Consider the following 17,917-nt stretch of genomic DNA (forward strand, 5'->3'; position numbering starts at 1 on the left):
CATTTCGATCAAAAGTATCAAAATGGTTTTGAATACAATTAAGTAATCAATTCTGGGGTTCCTCAACTAAAATTTTATGATTCAACAATTAGGATTTTAAATGTTCTGCTATAATGAAGATGTCGGTTTTATATCAAAACGACCTTATATTCGCTATAATGATAAATTTAACGAGCCGAGCCGAGCCGAGTTTTTTGTATGTTCGGCTCGTACTCGGTAACTCGACTCAGATAAATTTTTTATATATAACAAATAACAAATGTTTACTAATCACTTGTATAAAGATTTTAAGTTTTTTTAAATAAAATTTAATACTTATTTTAAAGTGAAATGATTAATTTAATTAAAATTTAATACATATTTTAATAATAAATAAATAATTAATTAATTTAATACATGTCACTAGAGCTTGATTACTTTAACAAATAATTTCTAATTAAACTTAACCATAAATTTCACCTCACATTTTTATTAGAGGAGTCTATGATAAAATCGACCAACATTACGATTTCAAATAAATTAAAATAGTGAGTTAAAATAAATTATAATATTATAATATTTTTAAGAAACATATAAAATAATTTTTAATAATTATATTTCTTAACCACTTAAAGGGCTTGCATCCTTTATTTTATTTTATATGTCTTTTCTAATCTAAACCAATTTAAGTGAAGTATCAAAAATTACTAAATCTTTGATAACCGACATCAACAATTTAAAAGTAATGTACGATTCTAACGTTATGAATGTCTCGATAATTTAAAATAAATTTGATTTTGTTCTTAAAACTTGACTTGTGAAACAAATTGATAAAATTATATAGATTATAAAACAAATGTAGAGTGTGAATGTGCGTATATAATTGTAAGATGAACTATTTGATTTCCATATAACTTATAAAGTTATAATATACCTTAAGTTTGGTCGATTAAAAAATGTATGCGAACTATTACGGGACAACTGGACTCGGCTCGAATTCGGCTCGGCTCGCTTGTTCGTAAGTAAACTCGTGTTCGGCTCGTTTACAAATGAGCCGATCGTGAATATTTTTTTCGGCTCAACTTTTAAACTCGGTCCATCTCAGCTTATTTTAAAAAAAATTATGCTCAGCGTGAATTATGTTCATTTGTAGCTCTAGCTATAACCGCAAAGGCAAAAGAGGAATATATATTTTTTTGCAGGACAAGTGACCCCAGTAAAGTTACGGAGTTTCTTCTTTCACTTTCAAGATCAAGTTAGGTGCAGCGTGTGGACATTCTATTCATATTGGGGTACATATTAAAATATACTACTACAGGTGTAAAGTTTTTTAATGAATATAAAATATTTTTTACTTATTTTTAATATCAAAGAGGAATACATAATTTTTATAACTTTATACTTACTTATCTATAAATTTAATAAAGTAGTTTATGTAATGAGTCAAAAAGAATTATCCATCAAGGCATCAGCTGATATTGATTTTTTATATATTTTCATAACAATGATAAATTGAAAATGGACAATAAATCGTGTTACTTTAATTATTTTTTTTATATTTATTATTCAAACAAAACTACAAAAATTTCACGGAGTTTCTCTCACTATTAGCAAGAGAGTTTGTTTCTCTTTTCAGAAACAGTCGTTGTTACAGATGGGATATAAACATTATTAAACAACTTGTTCTATTTTAGATTAGAAAAATAGAGGGAGTTGGTAGCAATGATTATACAGATAAGAAATTAAGCTTGACTTTTGACTATTATTAGCCTTGCATAATCACCAAATAATACCGTATTATAATAGTAGGAGTATTTAAAAAGATTATGCAACATTATTCGGAGAATATCACATTTCTTTTTAGGAAATTTGGAGAATATTTTATTGTCACTCTTTACGTATTTAATTTTCTTTCAAACTCGAATATCATATCATGAAAAATTATCAATTTTACCATCTGATTAATTATTATTTATAAGGCGTATTACCGATCCGATTTAAGAATGTGATTAATTTCTTTCCATTTTTCTTAAACTAATAAATAAACTTAATAAATTAAACATAATTATTTATTTTAATTATATCCAATTATTAATTTTTAATCGCCCGACTAGCACCGATTTATTTCTTTTAAAACATGTTTAGTCACCCGATTACCACCAATTTCCATCTTTTAAAACATATTACTCATCCAAATATCACCCATTCCAGTATTTTAGAATATCGTAGAACAGTAAAATATTTATATTATATGAAAAAAACTAAAAAATGAAAAATACACAAACCGAATGAAGGAAAGAAGTCATCATAAAATTGATGCACGTCTCGTCTACCTAGCAGCCTAATATAAAACAGACCCAGTCTAATACTTACTCTCTCGTTTCTGCATACACACACTCGTACACACACATATATACTTACAAATTAATGTGTGACTATATATAATTTTGCACCTCAACCCTTTTTTCTATCAAGCATTACACACAGGTTTGTCTCTATCTTTTCAATTCTTGTATAAATGATTAACAGAGAATGAGCTGCTCTTTTTCTTGATTTTGTAGTAAATGGGCTATTTTTTAATGACCTTTTATGTTATTATAATTGCAAATTCTTGATGGGTTTTTTCTTTTCTTGGATCTTTGATAGTTAATGTGTTCTAATCAGTATATTAATACATGGGTTGTGTTGATTTTGAGTTCTTGTTGCATAAAGCTTGTTGCTTTACATTAAATTTGTGTTTTTTTGATACTTTGTTAGAATTGATTATTTGAAATTAAGGTATTTCTTGGATGCTGAATTAGTTTGTTGGCTTTATTTGAATACATACATGTTTGTGACTATAGGATTTTAATTATTGTTTCCCCACTTGCTATAGGGCCCATTGTAGTTTGTTATGTTGTTGTTTTAGTTCTGCACTTTTGCAAGTTCTTTTGATTCTTTTTTAAATATCTGTTTATAATTGTTTTTGCCTGTATTTATAATTGATTTAATTTTCTGTGCTGCAGGTTATTTTGAATTTGCAACAAAGAAGGGACTGTGTGAAGGGACTGTGTGTTGATCATTTGTTTGAAAGTTAAAATTTTGTTGTTTGTTTAGCATTTTTTTTACAAATGCAAAGTCTGAATAGATCACGAACCCAGTCGCGGGCTAATCGGTCTATGTCTTTAGGAGGTAAAATTATTATTTGCATTTTTGTGTTAACAATTGAGTGAGATGATTGAATTTATAGGAGAAATGATTTTGCTTATTTCTTTGTTGTAGGCATGGACTTTGCGGAACCTAAAAAGAAAAATCATTTTGTAGGAAAGATTCTTTTAACAGCGGTTTTAACTGCACTATGTATTCTCATGCTTAAACAATCTCCAAATTTCAACACGCCGAGTGTAGTAAGTTCCAGACTCCTCAAAAATCGGTTTTTATTATTGGTGATATTCTTTGATTGATGTATGAGTTGAAAAGCCTAGTCTTCTTAATGGCATTAATATTTACTTGTTTTAATATGCAAAAGCTGTTTACTGAACATTGTTGCCATCACTTGGCTAAATATGATTCAGATATGTGTTTTAAGGCATAGTCAAGCAGATTAAAGGTGAAAAGAGCTTTAAACATGTCCTTCAAATAGTCTATTGCTGTGCATGATCTATTTAGACCACATAAACCCAAGTCTTAACATAGTTCTGTATTGATTTTGGACACTGAATGCATTGACTTTTATATAATTATTCAAAACAAATTTCATTTCTGTTAATTGTTTAAGCTACAATGTTGATGTTTAAGGCCTTGTAGTGCTCTCTCATTTTGTGTGGCTACATTAAATAGGTGCTTAGTAGTAGGAGATTACATTTTTGTTTATTTTATCCCATGATTTTTCACCTGAAAGTACACCTTTTTTTGTATCAGTTTCTAGCTTAACAAAGTGATGGAAGTATATATTCCGATTTCTATTGTTTTGGCGCAAATTAGGATAAACTCTTAAAATAGTGCAAACAACCATTTTTCAGATTTTCTGATTGTTAATATTCACTTGGTTATTCTGATATAGAAGAGGTGATGTTTAACCATAGTACAAAATGTAAACTAAGACTTTTAAATAATCATCAGCTGCTTTATTTTTAGTTTCATCATTCCCCTGCCATGCGCGGATTGGTTACTTAACATGCATAGTAACATAGGACATATGATACTTTCTCTCTGCAAGAATTGTTGAAAATAAAACTTGTTGTTATGAGACTCTTTTTGCTAAATTTATGATATGTTATTTGGAAGTTAATTTATTTTTGCTTTGTTTCTGGTCCCCTTTGTTCGTCTCCAAAGTTCTCTCGCCATGAAGAAGGGGTTACACATGTTTTAGTAACAGGAGGGGCTGGTTATATTGGTTCTCATGCGGCATTACGACTTTTGAAAGATTCATATCGTGTAACTATCGTGGTATGTTCCTTTTTATTTTGGATCAAGTTTTTGTGAGAATTTGCAGTTTGTAATAGAAACTATCATTCCTTTTCATCAGGACAATCTCTCTAGAGGAAATATTGGTGCTGTTAAAGTTCTACAAGATTTATTTCCTGAACCTGGAAGGCTTCAGTTTATCTATGCTGATTTGGGGGATGCAAAAGCGGTATCCTGAACATTACAGATAGTGACAAGATACTAAGATTCATTTAATTGCTTAAACTTGAGCTGTATTTCTTGTTTCCTTGATCGATATGTCAGGTTAACAGAATATTTTCAGAAAATGCATTTGATGCTGTGATGCACTTTGCGGCTGTTGCATATGTTGGGGAGAGTACCCTTGATCCTCTTAAGTAAGTAACTGTTATATATTTCTATTACAAGCGTTTTCACATGCATGCGCACTCATATGACCCAAGTATTTTTACTTTGTTTGCACTCCCTTCCAGCATATGATGAAGAGACCTATACACCGTCAAATTATTACATTTATTTTTTTCATTTTGTTATCTCATTTTGTCTTGATTAATGAAAATTCAAAATATATGAGAATTAAGAAGTGACCGAGCCATGACATGATGATAAAGGTGCTCTGTCTAGAGTTCGATTCTCACCTCTCTAATGTCAACTTCCAAAAAATATCGAAATTCTTAAATACAAACCATGTAAAACTACTTAAATTCTACAAGGAAGCATGAAGAGTATTCACAATCTCTAAGCTCAACTGAATGAGCTCAATTTGATCGTAGAAGAGTAGATATGAATCCTACTCCCTCCGTTTTTATATATTAGTCATTTGACTTTTCTCCACACATCCCAAAGTGCTTTAACCGGCTAGTAAAAATGATTATTTTTAAAATTTTATTTTTCTGAATAAAAATATATAACTTATACTAAAATTCACAATTTTTTTTTTGTAAAAATAATAATTTTAACTACACGGTCAAACCACTTTAAACTATGTGCAGAAAAGTCAAACGACCAATATATGAAAAAAGAGGGAGTATATTTAGGACATTTAATGATATGTAGTCTTTTTTTTATATTACAGTATGCTGTTATGTTTCCCCTCCAGTTCATAAATGCGGACTTGGGTTTCCAAAACTGCTGCAGCTAACCTTTATTAATTGAACATTACAGGTATTATCACAATATAACATCGAATACCCTGGTTGTTTTAGAGGCTATGGCATCTCATAACGTGAAAACTTTAATATATTCAAGTACATGTGCTACTTATGGTGAACCTGAAAAGATGCCAATTACTGAAGAAACACCTCAGGTTATATTATAACGAGCTTTTATGGTCCGCATATTACAACATTCTGGTATATTTTTTCAAATGATAGTGTAAAAGTTCTGATATGGTGTGCAACTTGCTATCTATTTCCTATCTATTTGGAGCTGTATGACTAAACAAACTCGCTTGTTCTGTTGCATGTGCAGATACCAATCAATCCATATGGAAAAGCCAAAAAGATGGCAGAAGATATCATTTTGGATTTTCATAAAAACTCAAACATGGCTGTCATGATCCTTAGGTGGAAATTATAATACATCATTTTTATCCGTTATGTTGGTCAATATTTATCTCTCTCTAAAATTTTCAGTTATGTCATTTGTAAGAAATGATAAGCTAATCAGGCTCAATAAAATTGATGTCAGGCCAACTCCCAATACAGCTATTATCTGTTTAAAACTTGTAGCTTGGAGATTATATCTAAAAATTAAAAAATTTGTATGCTTTTTATTTGTAAATACGCGAATCCATTTTCATAGCTTAACTCTGAGACATGATTACAAAGAAACTGAATAATGACTAATTATTATACTCGATACATTTCCAGATACTTTAACGTAATTGGTTCGGATCCAGAGGGAAGGCTTGGAGAAGCTCCGAGACCAGAACTACGCGAGCATGGTCGGATATCTGGTGCTTGCTTTGATGCCGCTCGGGGTATTATTGACGGGCTTAAGGTACTTTGTTTTGCTTTGTTTTCCCCGTTTCTTGTTATTCTCGCTCTTTCCAAAATATGCACTTCACTTGTGTACTGAAAGTGCAGAACAGTAGAATAGTTATAATCAATATTGAAGAGTCTATTAGATGAAACTTAAAATATTCAAACATTAATTCATAGATTCAAGTAAAACATTTCAGAATTTTTAACATATTTCGGAACTTTACACGAAATAAGCAGAATTTCATTGCTGCTTTTCTAATATGATAAGATATATCTTGCTGCTATAAATTAGTAGCTGATATTTTCTCTGGCCTTTTGATGCATTTTAGCATCTTCTTAAAAGGAAATAAACTTCAAAACTTTCAAACATAGTTTCATACTTTTCAGTAAAAGAAATCAGAATTTTCAACATATTTTGAGCCTTTAAAGCCAGGGCCAGAAGGCCCTTCAAGGAACAACTTTTCTACTCCCTGGAGTAGTGAGGTGAGGTCTGCATACTTCTCAACCTCCTTAGACCTTGCTCTTTGAGTGTGACATATCGAGTACGTTTCTCATATTATCTTTGTTTTAGCACTGACTGAATTCATCTCCATGCAGGTTCGCGGAACAGATTATAAGACCGCAGATGGCACTTGCATAAGAGACTACATTGACGTAACCGATCTGGTTGATGCTCATGTGAAAGCCCTTGAGAAGGCAAAGCCGGGAAATGTTGGAATCTATAATGTTGGAACTGGGCGAGGTATATTTTTCATTTGTTTTTCTTGCATAACAGTAAATATTAATTCAAATAATGCACACAATTTTAAGCAAAATAAATCGAAATACCACAAGCCATTAGAGTGACCAGAATTACCCTATGGGAGATTCATTTTAACATGTGCATGAAATGAAAAGGAGGATTTACACAATTCTAACATGCGTATGGAGGATCTTCAATATGCATATTCGGAAAATAAGCATGTCCAACATGCAAATCTGTTTTTTTATAAACATGCAATATATATGCATATCACCAGAAGATTTCAAAAGGCATCTCACAGATGTGCATCTCACTCTGACCTGAAGGATATGATACGCATTCTGAGAATGTAGATCCCCCACATGGCCAACCAGCCCTTTGATTTGTGGTATTTAGGTTTTAACCTTGTCGTTGGGCATCCTCTTTCAGGCAGATCAGTAAAAGAGTTTGTTGAGGCTTGTAAGAAGGCAACAGGAGTATCTATCAAAGTTGACTTCCTTGAGAGGCGGCCTGGTGACTATGCTGAAGTGTTGGCGGACCCAACAAAAATCTTACGCGAACTAAATTGGACTGCAAGATACACTGATCTCCAAGAAAGTTTGCAGGTGGCTTGGAGATGGCAAAAGTCACATGTGAATGGTTATGGTCCAGCTTTGATATCATCTTTATAAACAAAATAAGTGAACTAAAGGGTTTTGGTATAAATTTTTATGTATGCATTAAGTTATTAATATTATCATATCATTATACAAGATAGATTGTTAGGAGCAGGCCTTATTCTACGCGTATCTCAGAGACTCAGACATATAATGAGCTTATATATATAATAATAAAAAATATTATTAGGCCTTCCATCGATAATGTGCGCTCTTAGTTTTGTTTTCTTTCTATTTTCGCTAAAGTTTTAGATCAATTATAGTATTTCATTCTGTGTAAACATCTTAATGTTACATTGATATGGATATTAGAAGCATTATAGTTGATTGTGCTTCTTAGTTGTCATGATGATTCTGTAACAGTATGTCATGTCAGTGCAGTGAATGTAAAGCATAGAATTACAGTTAAGAAGATTATGTTAAAGGGCATGTTTGTTACAGTATTATTCTGCCACTATTAGTTTATGAGTGTGTTTAAATCTAGAGCCATTATTCTACTATTATCTTAAGGATTAATTATAAGTGAGAGACAAGAATTCACATGTACTATGTGTTACTATTACAATGAAGGATAACAATTTCTTTTAAAGGGAGGAATGTCAGTAATTCAAATCCTAACAAGTGAAAGTGATACTGCTCTTTAATTATTTATTTTCTGTGGAATCAGGTTCCATCAGGTCCTAACGGCTCTATTATAAAATGACAAAATGGCCCAGTTGGACTAGTTTATAGTTATGCAAACCACCTGACCCATTTTCTGAAAGTGTATGACTCAGTATGACCTATATCTATATTTGTGTCTGCCAAAAATATCATTCTTGAGAGGGTTTTTTGCCCTGCATTAAATTGCATTCATTTTTATAATTGGTTTTTGGGCACACGTTAAAAAATCTGTGTTTAATGAGTTGTCAAAATTTTTTTGCTGGAGATTTTTTTATTTGCCGGGAGTCCATTATTATTAATAAGCTCTTTACCATTAAAATTTTAATAACTTATTAAATACGAATTCTAATAATTTAGTTTTGTACGAATGAAGTGTTAATGAATCGGGACAAAATTCTTATCAGTTGAGCTATCTAATCGAGGGTATGTTTGGTATTGTTGTTGCAGACAACAGCTTTTTGCTGAAAAACAGTTAAAAAACTGTTTGGTAAAATTTAAAAGTTGTTTTTCGGAAAAGTGCTTTTGGCCTAAAAGCTGCTGTTAGAGAAAGCAAGTCCCCATGCTTTTAGAAAAATCTGCTTTTCAGCTGTTGCGGGAAGCTGATTTCACCATCAAATCTTACCAAAAGCATCATTATTTTTAAATTTTTGCATCAACACATATACGTATCATATACGTATCAAAAAAATTACCAAACAGTCATCTGATTTTTACAACAACACTTTTTTCAGCAGCACTTTTTCTAACAGCACAACAATTTTTAACAGAAATGACAAACAGAGCCCGAGTATAGTAAAAAAAACCTCGAAAAATATGAGCATACAATTTCAATGATGGTTTTGTGGATAGTCCCCTGATTTTGCTAAATTTGCTGCCACACATGGTAGTGTTTTAAATGATTGCTGGGCCAAAAATATATTGCGCACTCAGTTAGGGAACAATATTAGCATTAAAAAAAAGTTAGTGAACAATATTAACTAATTATGTCTCCTTTTTCTAATTTTGTTTGTTTGTTAATTAATCTTATCTTTGCAAATTTTGTAGGTCAATATAAAACATCTACACAACTTTTATAACATAAATTTTGATAGCATCCTAATATAGATTAAGAAAAAGTAGTGCATAAATTATAAATTAGCGTTTGATGCATAAGTTGATGATGATGGGGACAATATATTTGTCCGGTGGAATTGATAATTTTGCATTCACATTATTATTTTCGATATATATGAGAGAATGATGATGGGGCCATTTGAACCTCTTTCGGCCCTTTTCAATTTCGACCTTTATCGTGCTTTCTCAACGTTCTAATTATTATCCAACAATGTCTATGCGCATTTCTATCATTTTCTAAAAAAATCGTTATAATTAAAAATATGTCTCTCTTTAACGCAATCAAAGCACGTCATTTGAGTGTGATTGCATAATTTGATGATACAGGTATGTTCATCCGAGTTCATGATTTCGATTGAATAATTTAAGAGTAATGTTAGATATCTCAAATATTATTATTAAGAATATTATAATTAAAAATATTGAATAATTTAAGAGTAATGACATGATTGATATATTGATAATTAAGAAGATTGGAAACGATGAGCACAGTTGGCTCAAGTAATTAAGAGTTTATCATCTATCATAACAGATATTGAGTTCGATCATCGATCACGGGGTAAATGATGAAATCAGGAAGTATTTGTACGAATGACATTAATAAACTTTTTTATTCAATTTGTAGGTGAGTCGGAGAAGCATACAAATATAATTTAAAATACTTTTGTAATGTACACCTACTCCTGATTCTTTGACATAAGCATGAACCACTAAAACCGAAGATAAGATTTAAGTGTATCTAACACATTAGTACAGTTCCCACATTCGAACATAACAACATGGACTGCTTTTATTCTGCATCTATTTTATTGCAACTTCAATATAACATACAACAACAAGAACAGGACACTTTTTTACACACACTGAAATAAAATTACACACCAGTCAAGAATAACAGTGTAGTGCCAAAAGCCTAACGTTATGATTTCTAAGTCTCTTTTCTTATTATTCTAAACGTTCATGTGCACACCACCCAAGAAAAAGTTGCATTTGCTTCACTTTCTTTCTTCATTCTCCAGCTTATATACTTGCATTTAGACACACATTAATATATACCATTATTCTTGCTTAAGTGTCCCCATTTTAGCTCTAAATATTTGGAGGTTTAATGAGCCTCTAAAACAACTTGTGGGTATTTAAGGGATGTTTGAAAAATGAAAATGGTAGTTGAAAATTTGGTTTTTAAGTGTTTGTGATTTTTTTAGAGAATTTTGGTTTTGGGGTTTGGATTAATTTCTTGAAAATGGTGGTTGAAAGTTTAGTTTTTAAGTGTTTGTGAATTCTTTAGGGAATTTTGGGTTTTGGGTTTGGATTATTTCCTTGAAAATGGAGGGATTTTATGGTGTACAGATAATTGTGGTGATTTTGTTAGGGTTGTCAATGGGATGGACTTATTGTCAGGATGATGATTATGCAAATGTTAGTGCTGTGTATATTGTGACACTGAAGCAAGCTCCTGTGGTTCATTATAATGAGGAATTGGTTGTCAAGAATAAGCATCCTACACCAAGTAGTTCTAGAAATAAGAATAGATTGGATAAGCCATTGCCAAGGTATGATTCTTTTTTTTTCTTTGTTTTCGAGTTTTGTGGTGAATTTTGATTGGTTGAGTACTTGAGTGTGTACTTGAGCAATTGTGGAGGTTATATGATTTGTTGTCATATGTTAGATGAATTAATCTGCATTTTATTGTATTATATCTCTTTTTGTATGTTAGCATTTTGTGATAGTATATCTGTAATACTGTTGAGTTTCCTATAGGAGTCTTCACATTTAAGTTAAGGTTGTTTATGTTTTGAGTTCTGTACTTTCTTAGGAAAAGCCTCGTCTTTATTGCTCACTAGTAGAATGAAAAACTAACTTCTTGCCATTGATGTCGGGGTACTCTTGAATGTTTCAGTTCAGTCATTTGCTTATAGTTTCTTCTGTTGACGAGCACCTTTTAATTTTGAACTTAAGCAGCTAGATATAATTGGCTAAGAATAGAGAAGCAAACAGAAAAATTTAATGAATGTTTATGGAGAACCTGATTATGAAGAAAGAAACTTGTAACTTGACCATACTATGTTTCCAGAAAGTTTAGCTTTGTCCTGTCAGCTGTTTTCGTTATGGTTTGGTCAACGTAGGTCTGATATGGAGGTGAGCAGGTTCAATTTTTTGAGTTTTAAGATTACTTGGTATTTTAGCATTTGACTTCATATGATGTCAGGAAGCCAAAAAGATGAAATTAAAATGCTGAAGATTAAACGTGATTAGGAGTTTGCTAAAAAGTTCGCTCACGCTGTCGTTGACTACATTCTTTTGGTTAAATATATTCCAAAATCTAACTCCTCAATCACAAATCATTTTAGATAGTTGGGTTTATTAATAAGCAACATCTTCGTAGTTGACAGCGAGTATAATGCCTTGGTGGGTGTCAAGGCTGTTGGAGAATTTGTTGGAATAAAATATGTTTCTTAAACTGAGGTTTTTTTTGTAAGTTTGTTCATACTTCATAGTTGTATTTATTTTCTGCTAGAGTTTGTGTTCCTCAATAAATAATAACAAGGTGTCTCTCTTTTCTTTAGGCTGATTCCTAATTAGTGTGTTTCAGCTCGTGTTATTAATGTTTAGTTTAAGATAATGCTGCTCTAAAGTTAGTAGTATATTTAATTTTCTAATTTTACTCCCTTTACCATTGTTTCATTTTTCATCCTTGGATTCCTTGCAACCATTTTCCTAATCATGTACTTTATTTAAGGTCATGCCATACTTTTTAAATGCCTTCTCCCACATCATGTATCATTAGTTATTATATTTCACTTTCTCAATGATTATGTTTCATTTTCATGCTGTTGTAAATTATCTACCTTCTGCGTTTCTTATTATTTTCAATATTTACTTGCCAATATTTGGAATTTACATAAGCATTATTTTCCCTAATAATATTTTTTGATTCAGAAATATCTCAGGAACTGATCGGTATCATGGGCATAACATTGCCCGATTTCATGATGCTATATTGAGAAAGGTTTTAAAAGGGGAGAAGTATCTAAAACTCTACAGCTACCACTATTTGATTAACGGATTTGCTGTTCTGGTTACTCCTACACAGGTAATACCTATTTGTGCAGCCTGCTTCCGTTTTGATCATTATGCACCGTTACATTACAATGATCAGTTCAGGATAGATAAATGATTCCAATTTTTTCTATTAAATTATCGTCATACTGGCAACTAATTCAACTTGTAATGTTGGTAAAATGTGAAGGTAGCAAAGCTGTCAAAGAGGAAAGAAGTGGCAAATGTCGTATTGGATTTCTCAGTTAGGACAGCAACCACTCACACTCCACAATTTTTGGGGCTACCACAAGGGGCATGGCCCCAGGAGGGTGGATTTGATACTGCTGGAGAAGGAATAGTAATCGGGTTTATTGACACCGGAATTGATCCCACACACCCCAGCTTCTCCGATAATGTTGCTGAGAATACATATCCTGTCCCAGAGCGCTTTTCTGGCATCTGTGAAGTTACTAGGGACTTCCCATCTGGTTCATGCAACAGAAAGCTTATCGGTGCTCGCCATTTTGCTGCGTCTGCTATAACACGAGGAATATTCAATGCTACTCAGGATTATGCATCACCTTTTGATGGTGATGGCCATGGGACGTGAGTAATTCATTATTTTTTTCTGCAATTCTTTTGAATTAAGCTTTTGTTGCTGTATGATCCTCAATCTGTTTTCTGATATGAGTTTTTTTATGTTTATTTATCATTCTTGTTTGTTTCCATCACCACATATAGTTATTCATAACCTAAAATCTAAAAAATTAAAAATAAAAGAAGAAGTAATGAAAGCCAGTTTACAGGTGTTGTTCATCCTGTGTATGATATTGTATATTGGAGCTTAATTAGTAAATGTGGAGTCTACTTATCAATATAGTGAAATCCTATTACTTGACTTTTGGTCCCTGGCACGTGATCAGGTTAAGGTGAATTTGTTGCCCGTATGCTTGTTGGAATATATAGGAGCTTCTATGCAATTCATTTAGTTTCTGGCAGTACATGATTCAAGAACATATCCTAAACTTATATTCATTAAAATGAGTGAATATCAATCGAAATGGAAGAGACCGTAAGCTGATTCAGTTTGTTTTCTATTATTTTGGATATGAATATAAGAAATTTATATGTGCTGTATTCTCTATTTAAATACCAGGCACACAGCTTCCACTGCAGCTGGGAACCATGGGATACCCGTGGTAGTAGCTGGACACCACTTTGGCAATGCCAGTGGGATGGCTCCTCGCTCACAGTAAGCTATCTATACTCGTTTTGTTTCTTTTTTCTATCTCTTCCTGTAACATGTCAGAGTTTAAGCATCGCTCACAGTAAGCTATCTATACTCGTTTTGTTTTCTTTTTTCTGTCTCTTCCTGTAACATGTCAGAGTTTAAGCATTCCTTCCCCCGTATTTTGTGCTACTCAAGTCATCATACTTGTCATAATTACTCTAACTATTTTTCCCCATCTGCTAGCATTGCTGTTTATAAGGCACTATATAAGAGTTTTGGAGGGTTTGCTGCAGATGTTGTTGCTGCCATAGACCAGGTACCGTTCGTAGCATACTTTGCAAATTCATGTTTCATGTCTAAACAGGTTGATGACAAATTTGTTTTACATCAGCCAATCACCATATCACAACCTAAAAGTTGTCATGATCTTGAGCACAAGGCCTTACTATATATAGCATAGTAAATTTCTATAAAATAGAGAAAGGAATTCTACCTCGCTTCTTGATTCTCCCTCTTTCCCAAGTCTAATGGTTTTTAATGGCAGGCATTTTGCATAGTAACAATCTTGTTACTTGCAAGGGGTATACCCCAGGGTTTGGGGGGGGGGGGGGCAGCGTGAACAGGCTCCAACCTCAACTCAACAGCTGCTAAGCTAACAAGAAACCACATAGGAATTTTTTTATCAGTCATGTAGCTTATGATATTTTTCTTAAAAAACTTGTCAGTTCATAAAAATTTGATGAAAATTTTCTTATTATCTCGAATCAGATCTATTGTATTTTTCACTTGTTCATGAACTACGTTTTGACTAGGTCACCTTTTGCACTCACAGGCAGCTCAGGATGGAGTAGACATAATAAGCTTATCAATCACACCCAACCGGCGCCCTCCCGGCATCGCAACCTTTTTTAATCCACTAGACATGGCGCTACTGTCAGCAGTAAAAGCTGGTGTTTTTGTTGTACAGGCAGCAGGAAATACTGGACCATCACCTAAGAGTATATCTTCTTTTAGTCCATGGATCTACACTGTTGGTGCTGCTGCCCATGACAGGGTATATAGTAACTCCATTATGCTTGGAAATAACATTACCATTGCTGGAGTTGGACTTGCACGTAAGATTATACTCTTCCTAGACAATTTCTATTTTGTGGTTGTAGCATGCAACAATTTTAGGAGGTAAAGATGCAAACTGTTAAACTCATTATTACCAACATGGGTGCTGATTGTTAGAAATTTACATCACTTCACCTCAATGTGTTTTTATTTTGTTTTCTGAACGCTGTTCAGGAGTGGTCCTAGTGACATCAATATTATTCTTAAGATAATACTTATTTCACAATTGACATTATCTTGTTGTCAGTGTATTATGTTTGCAAAGAAGAGAACGATTAATTGTTTTGTGTTTTTTCATTCTTTCTCAGCTGGGACAGATAACAATACAATGTATGCAATGGTTTCTGCTGTTCATGTTCTGAATGATACAACATCTGCAGATGATATGTATGCGGGTGAATGCCAGGACCCCACTAGTTTGAATCAAGATCTTATCCAAGGGAATCTCTTAATCTGTAGCTATTCAATCCGTTTTGTGCTTGGGCTGTCTACCATCAAACAAGCATTAGAAACGGCGAAAAACCTCAATGCGACCGGTGTTGTTTTTTACATGGATCCTTTTGTTGTCGGCTATCAGCTTAATCCGATACCAATGGAACTGCCTGGAATTATAATTCCAACTCCCGAAGACTCCAAGGTTGGTTTTTGTTTACATATACTTTTGGAGTGTTCATTCTAGACTCTTCTTTTCTAAAACTTCTGATAGTTTAGTGTAAATTTTGGTAAAGGTATTTAATATCCTATTTACTAACAATTTCATGATTTAAATGGAAGACCTTACTTCGATACTACAATTCTTCCTTGGAGAGAGATGGGGATACAAATCAGATTGTTAAGTTTGGAGCAGTTGCGTGCATTACAGGCGGAGTAACAGCAAATTTCAGCAGTTCGGCTCCGAAGATCATGTATTATTCTGCTAGAGGACCAGATCCAGAAGACAGTTCTCTTGATGATGCCGACATACTAAAACCTAATCTGGTCGCACCAGGAAATTTCATCTGGGCTGCTTGGAGTTCTGGTGGCACTGACTCGGTTGAGTTCCTAGGTAAGCTTGAGACAAGCACTGTTGAAAAACTGTTTACAAGTCCCCATGTCCATCTGCACGAAAGAGTCACGTGCTTACATGTTTTGTTTTCAAAAGAGTCCGTCTTTGTTTTCCTTTAAATGACATATCTTACGATGTTGCTGAGAATTACAATCGACTTGGTAAAAAGGAAAGATAAATGCAAATTTAGTGTTGTGTCACCAGTACTAAACTGAACACCCTTAGAAAACATGAAGAAAAGAAAAAATGGCCCTGGAAATTTGTAATTTTTCGGAACATGTGTAGAACAGAGGAATTAACAGGGATCTCACCTGATTTTAGTTATATTCTAAATGATGCTATATCCTTTGTAGGGGAAAACTTCGCAATGATGTCTGGGACAAGCATGGCTGCTCCCCATGTCACAGGCCTCGCAGCCTTGATCAAGAAGAAATATCCAAGCTTTAGTCCGTCAGCTATAGCATCGGCATTGTCCACGACAGCTTCTTTGTCTGACAGGAATGGTGGACCTATAATGGCCCAGCGAACTTATGCCAACCCAGATATGAGCCAATCTCCTGCAACACCATTTGACATGGGGAGTGGGTTTGTGAATGCAACTGCAGCACTAAATCCAGGACTTATCTTTGATTTGGGTAATCTTTCTGCTTCAGAATGCAAAGATCATATATGTTTGCAATACCTTTAGGCTATATATTCTGATCAAATAGATAAAAGACCCCTAACATTCCCTTACACGACAAGATGAACAGTCAGCTCCCCGCCAAGATGAACAGTCAGCTCTTCATACTGTTTCTCTTCCATTGTGATAATGGCCCCAATCCCTTCTATTAGAAAAAGACTAATGTTTCTTTTAAAAAGAGCGTGGACGGCTTAAATAGGGCTCATCATTCACAAAATGCAAACCTTGAAATATTTTACTTTAGCAGATTTGAACTAGACAGATACAACTTCTGCATTCTCCAGAATGTTTTGAATCCTCTTTAGTTGCATCTATCTATTTTTAATTTAATTTTATTCTTTCATCTATTGCAGCTTACAATGATTATATGTCATTCCTATGCGGCATAAATGGGTCTGCACCAGTAGTTCTTAATTATACTGGCCAGAGCTGTGGTATGTCCACAACGACCACCGGGATAGACCTTAATTTGCCTTCTATCACAATCGCAAAACTCAACCAATCTAGAATGGTCCAAAGAACGGTAATCAACATTGCCGGGGATGAGACTTACAGTGTTGGTTGGAGTGCTCCTTACGGAGCTTCTCTTAGTGTGGAGCCAAGACATTTTTTTATTGCTAATGGAGAAAAACAGGTTCTGACGGTGTTCATTAACGCCACAATTAACAGCACTGTTGCAAGCTTTGGAAGAATCGGACTCTTTGGTAATCAAGGGCACGTTGTTAACTTTCCTGTTTCAGTCATTGGAAAAATTTCATGTAACAGTACTAAAAGCTGATTTTGCTGCAGCTATTTTTTTTCTTGGTTACTTCAACCTTGTAATTTTGTTTATTCTTTGTATGTATATGGTGAGTGTAAGTTTGTGTAGATATAGTATATAATCAATGATAATTGAAGTTAACTTTTACGGAATGTATACTTTTCTCAAGACCCATTTTTTTGAACCAGACTATTAATTATGCTTGTGAACAAGTGCTACATTATCTTCTTAATCTCCTGTAAACATATTAGCAAATACTATTTGGCTAGAATTTGTTAATTTGTTAATATATTAATATGAGTAGTGCTATGTACTCCAAATTTATTTCCCAAATTTTATATCAAATGATGTGTCATACACGTGACAGTTTTTAATTCGGGAACGCATATGTATGCACGCGTGGTCCATATTATTATTAGGAAAGTTATAAGTTAGAAGTTTGACACACTAACATTTGGGAAAACTTTTGGAGAAAATA

The 17,917-nt window shown here is 33.2% G+C and overlaps 2 protein-coding genes across 2 annotated transcripts; both read left to right on the top strand.

Moving 5' to 3' along the window:
• The first annotated feature begins 2,312 nt into the window (after positions 1–2,312).
• Positions 2,313–7,983, top strand: LOC141686618 (UDP-arabinose 4-epimerase 1-like). Its single transcript, XM_074491648.1, has 11 exons — positions 2,313–2,466; positions 2,985–3,150; positions 3,241–3,365; positions 4,294–4,407; positions 4,487–4,594; positions 4,690–4,781; positions 5,569–5,710; positions 5,875–5,969; positions 6,276–6,405; positions 6,987–7,131; positions 7,561–7,983. The coding sequence occupies exons 2-11, from the start codon at positions 3,090–3,092 to the stop codon at positions 7,800–7,802; spliced, it is 1,254 nt and encodes a 417-aa protein (XP_074347749.1). The 5' UTR covers positions 2,313–2,466; positions 2,985–3,089; the 3' UTR covers positions 7,803–7,983.
• A 2,396-nt stretch (positions 7,984–10,379) lies between these two features.
• On the top strand, positions 10,380–17,611 carry LOC141684094 (subtilisin-like protease SBT2.3). The gene is made up of 10 exons (XM_074488932.1): positions 10,380–11,116; positions 12,504–12,657; positions 12,814–13,211; positions 13,762–13,857; positions 14,080–14,152; positions 14,669–14,951; positions 15,261–15,589; positions 15,727–15,997; positions 16,351–16,632; positions 17,033–17,611. Exons 1-10 carry the CDS (start codon positions 10,890–10,892, stop codon positions 17,455–17,457), a joined length of 2,538 nt encoding a protein of 845 aa, XP_074345033.1. The 5' UTR covers positions 10,380–10,889; the 3' UTR covers positions 17,458–17,611.
• The last annotated feature ends 306 nt before the right edge of the window (positions 17,612–17,917 follow it).

This window comes from Apium graveolens, chromosome 9 (genome assembly GCF_009905375.1).
Source record: "Apium graveolens cultivar Ventura chromosome 9, ASM990537v1, whole genome shotgun sequence".
NCBI classification, from domain to species: Eukaryota; Viridiplantae; Streptophyta; class Magnoliopsida; order Apiales; family Apiaceae; genus Apium; species Apium graveolens.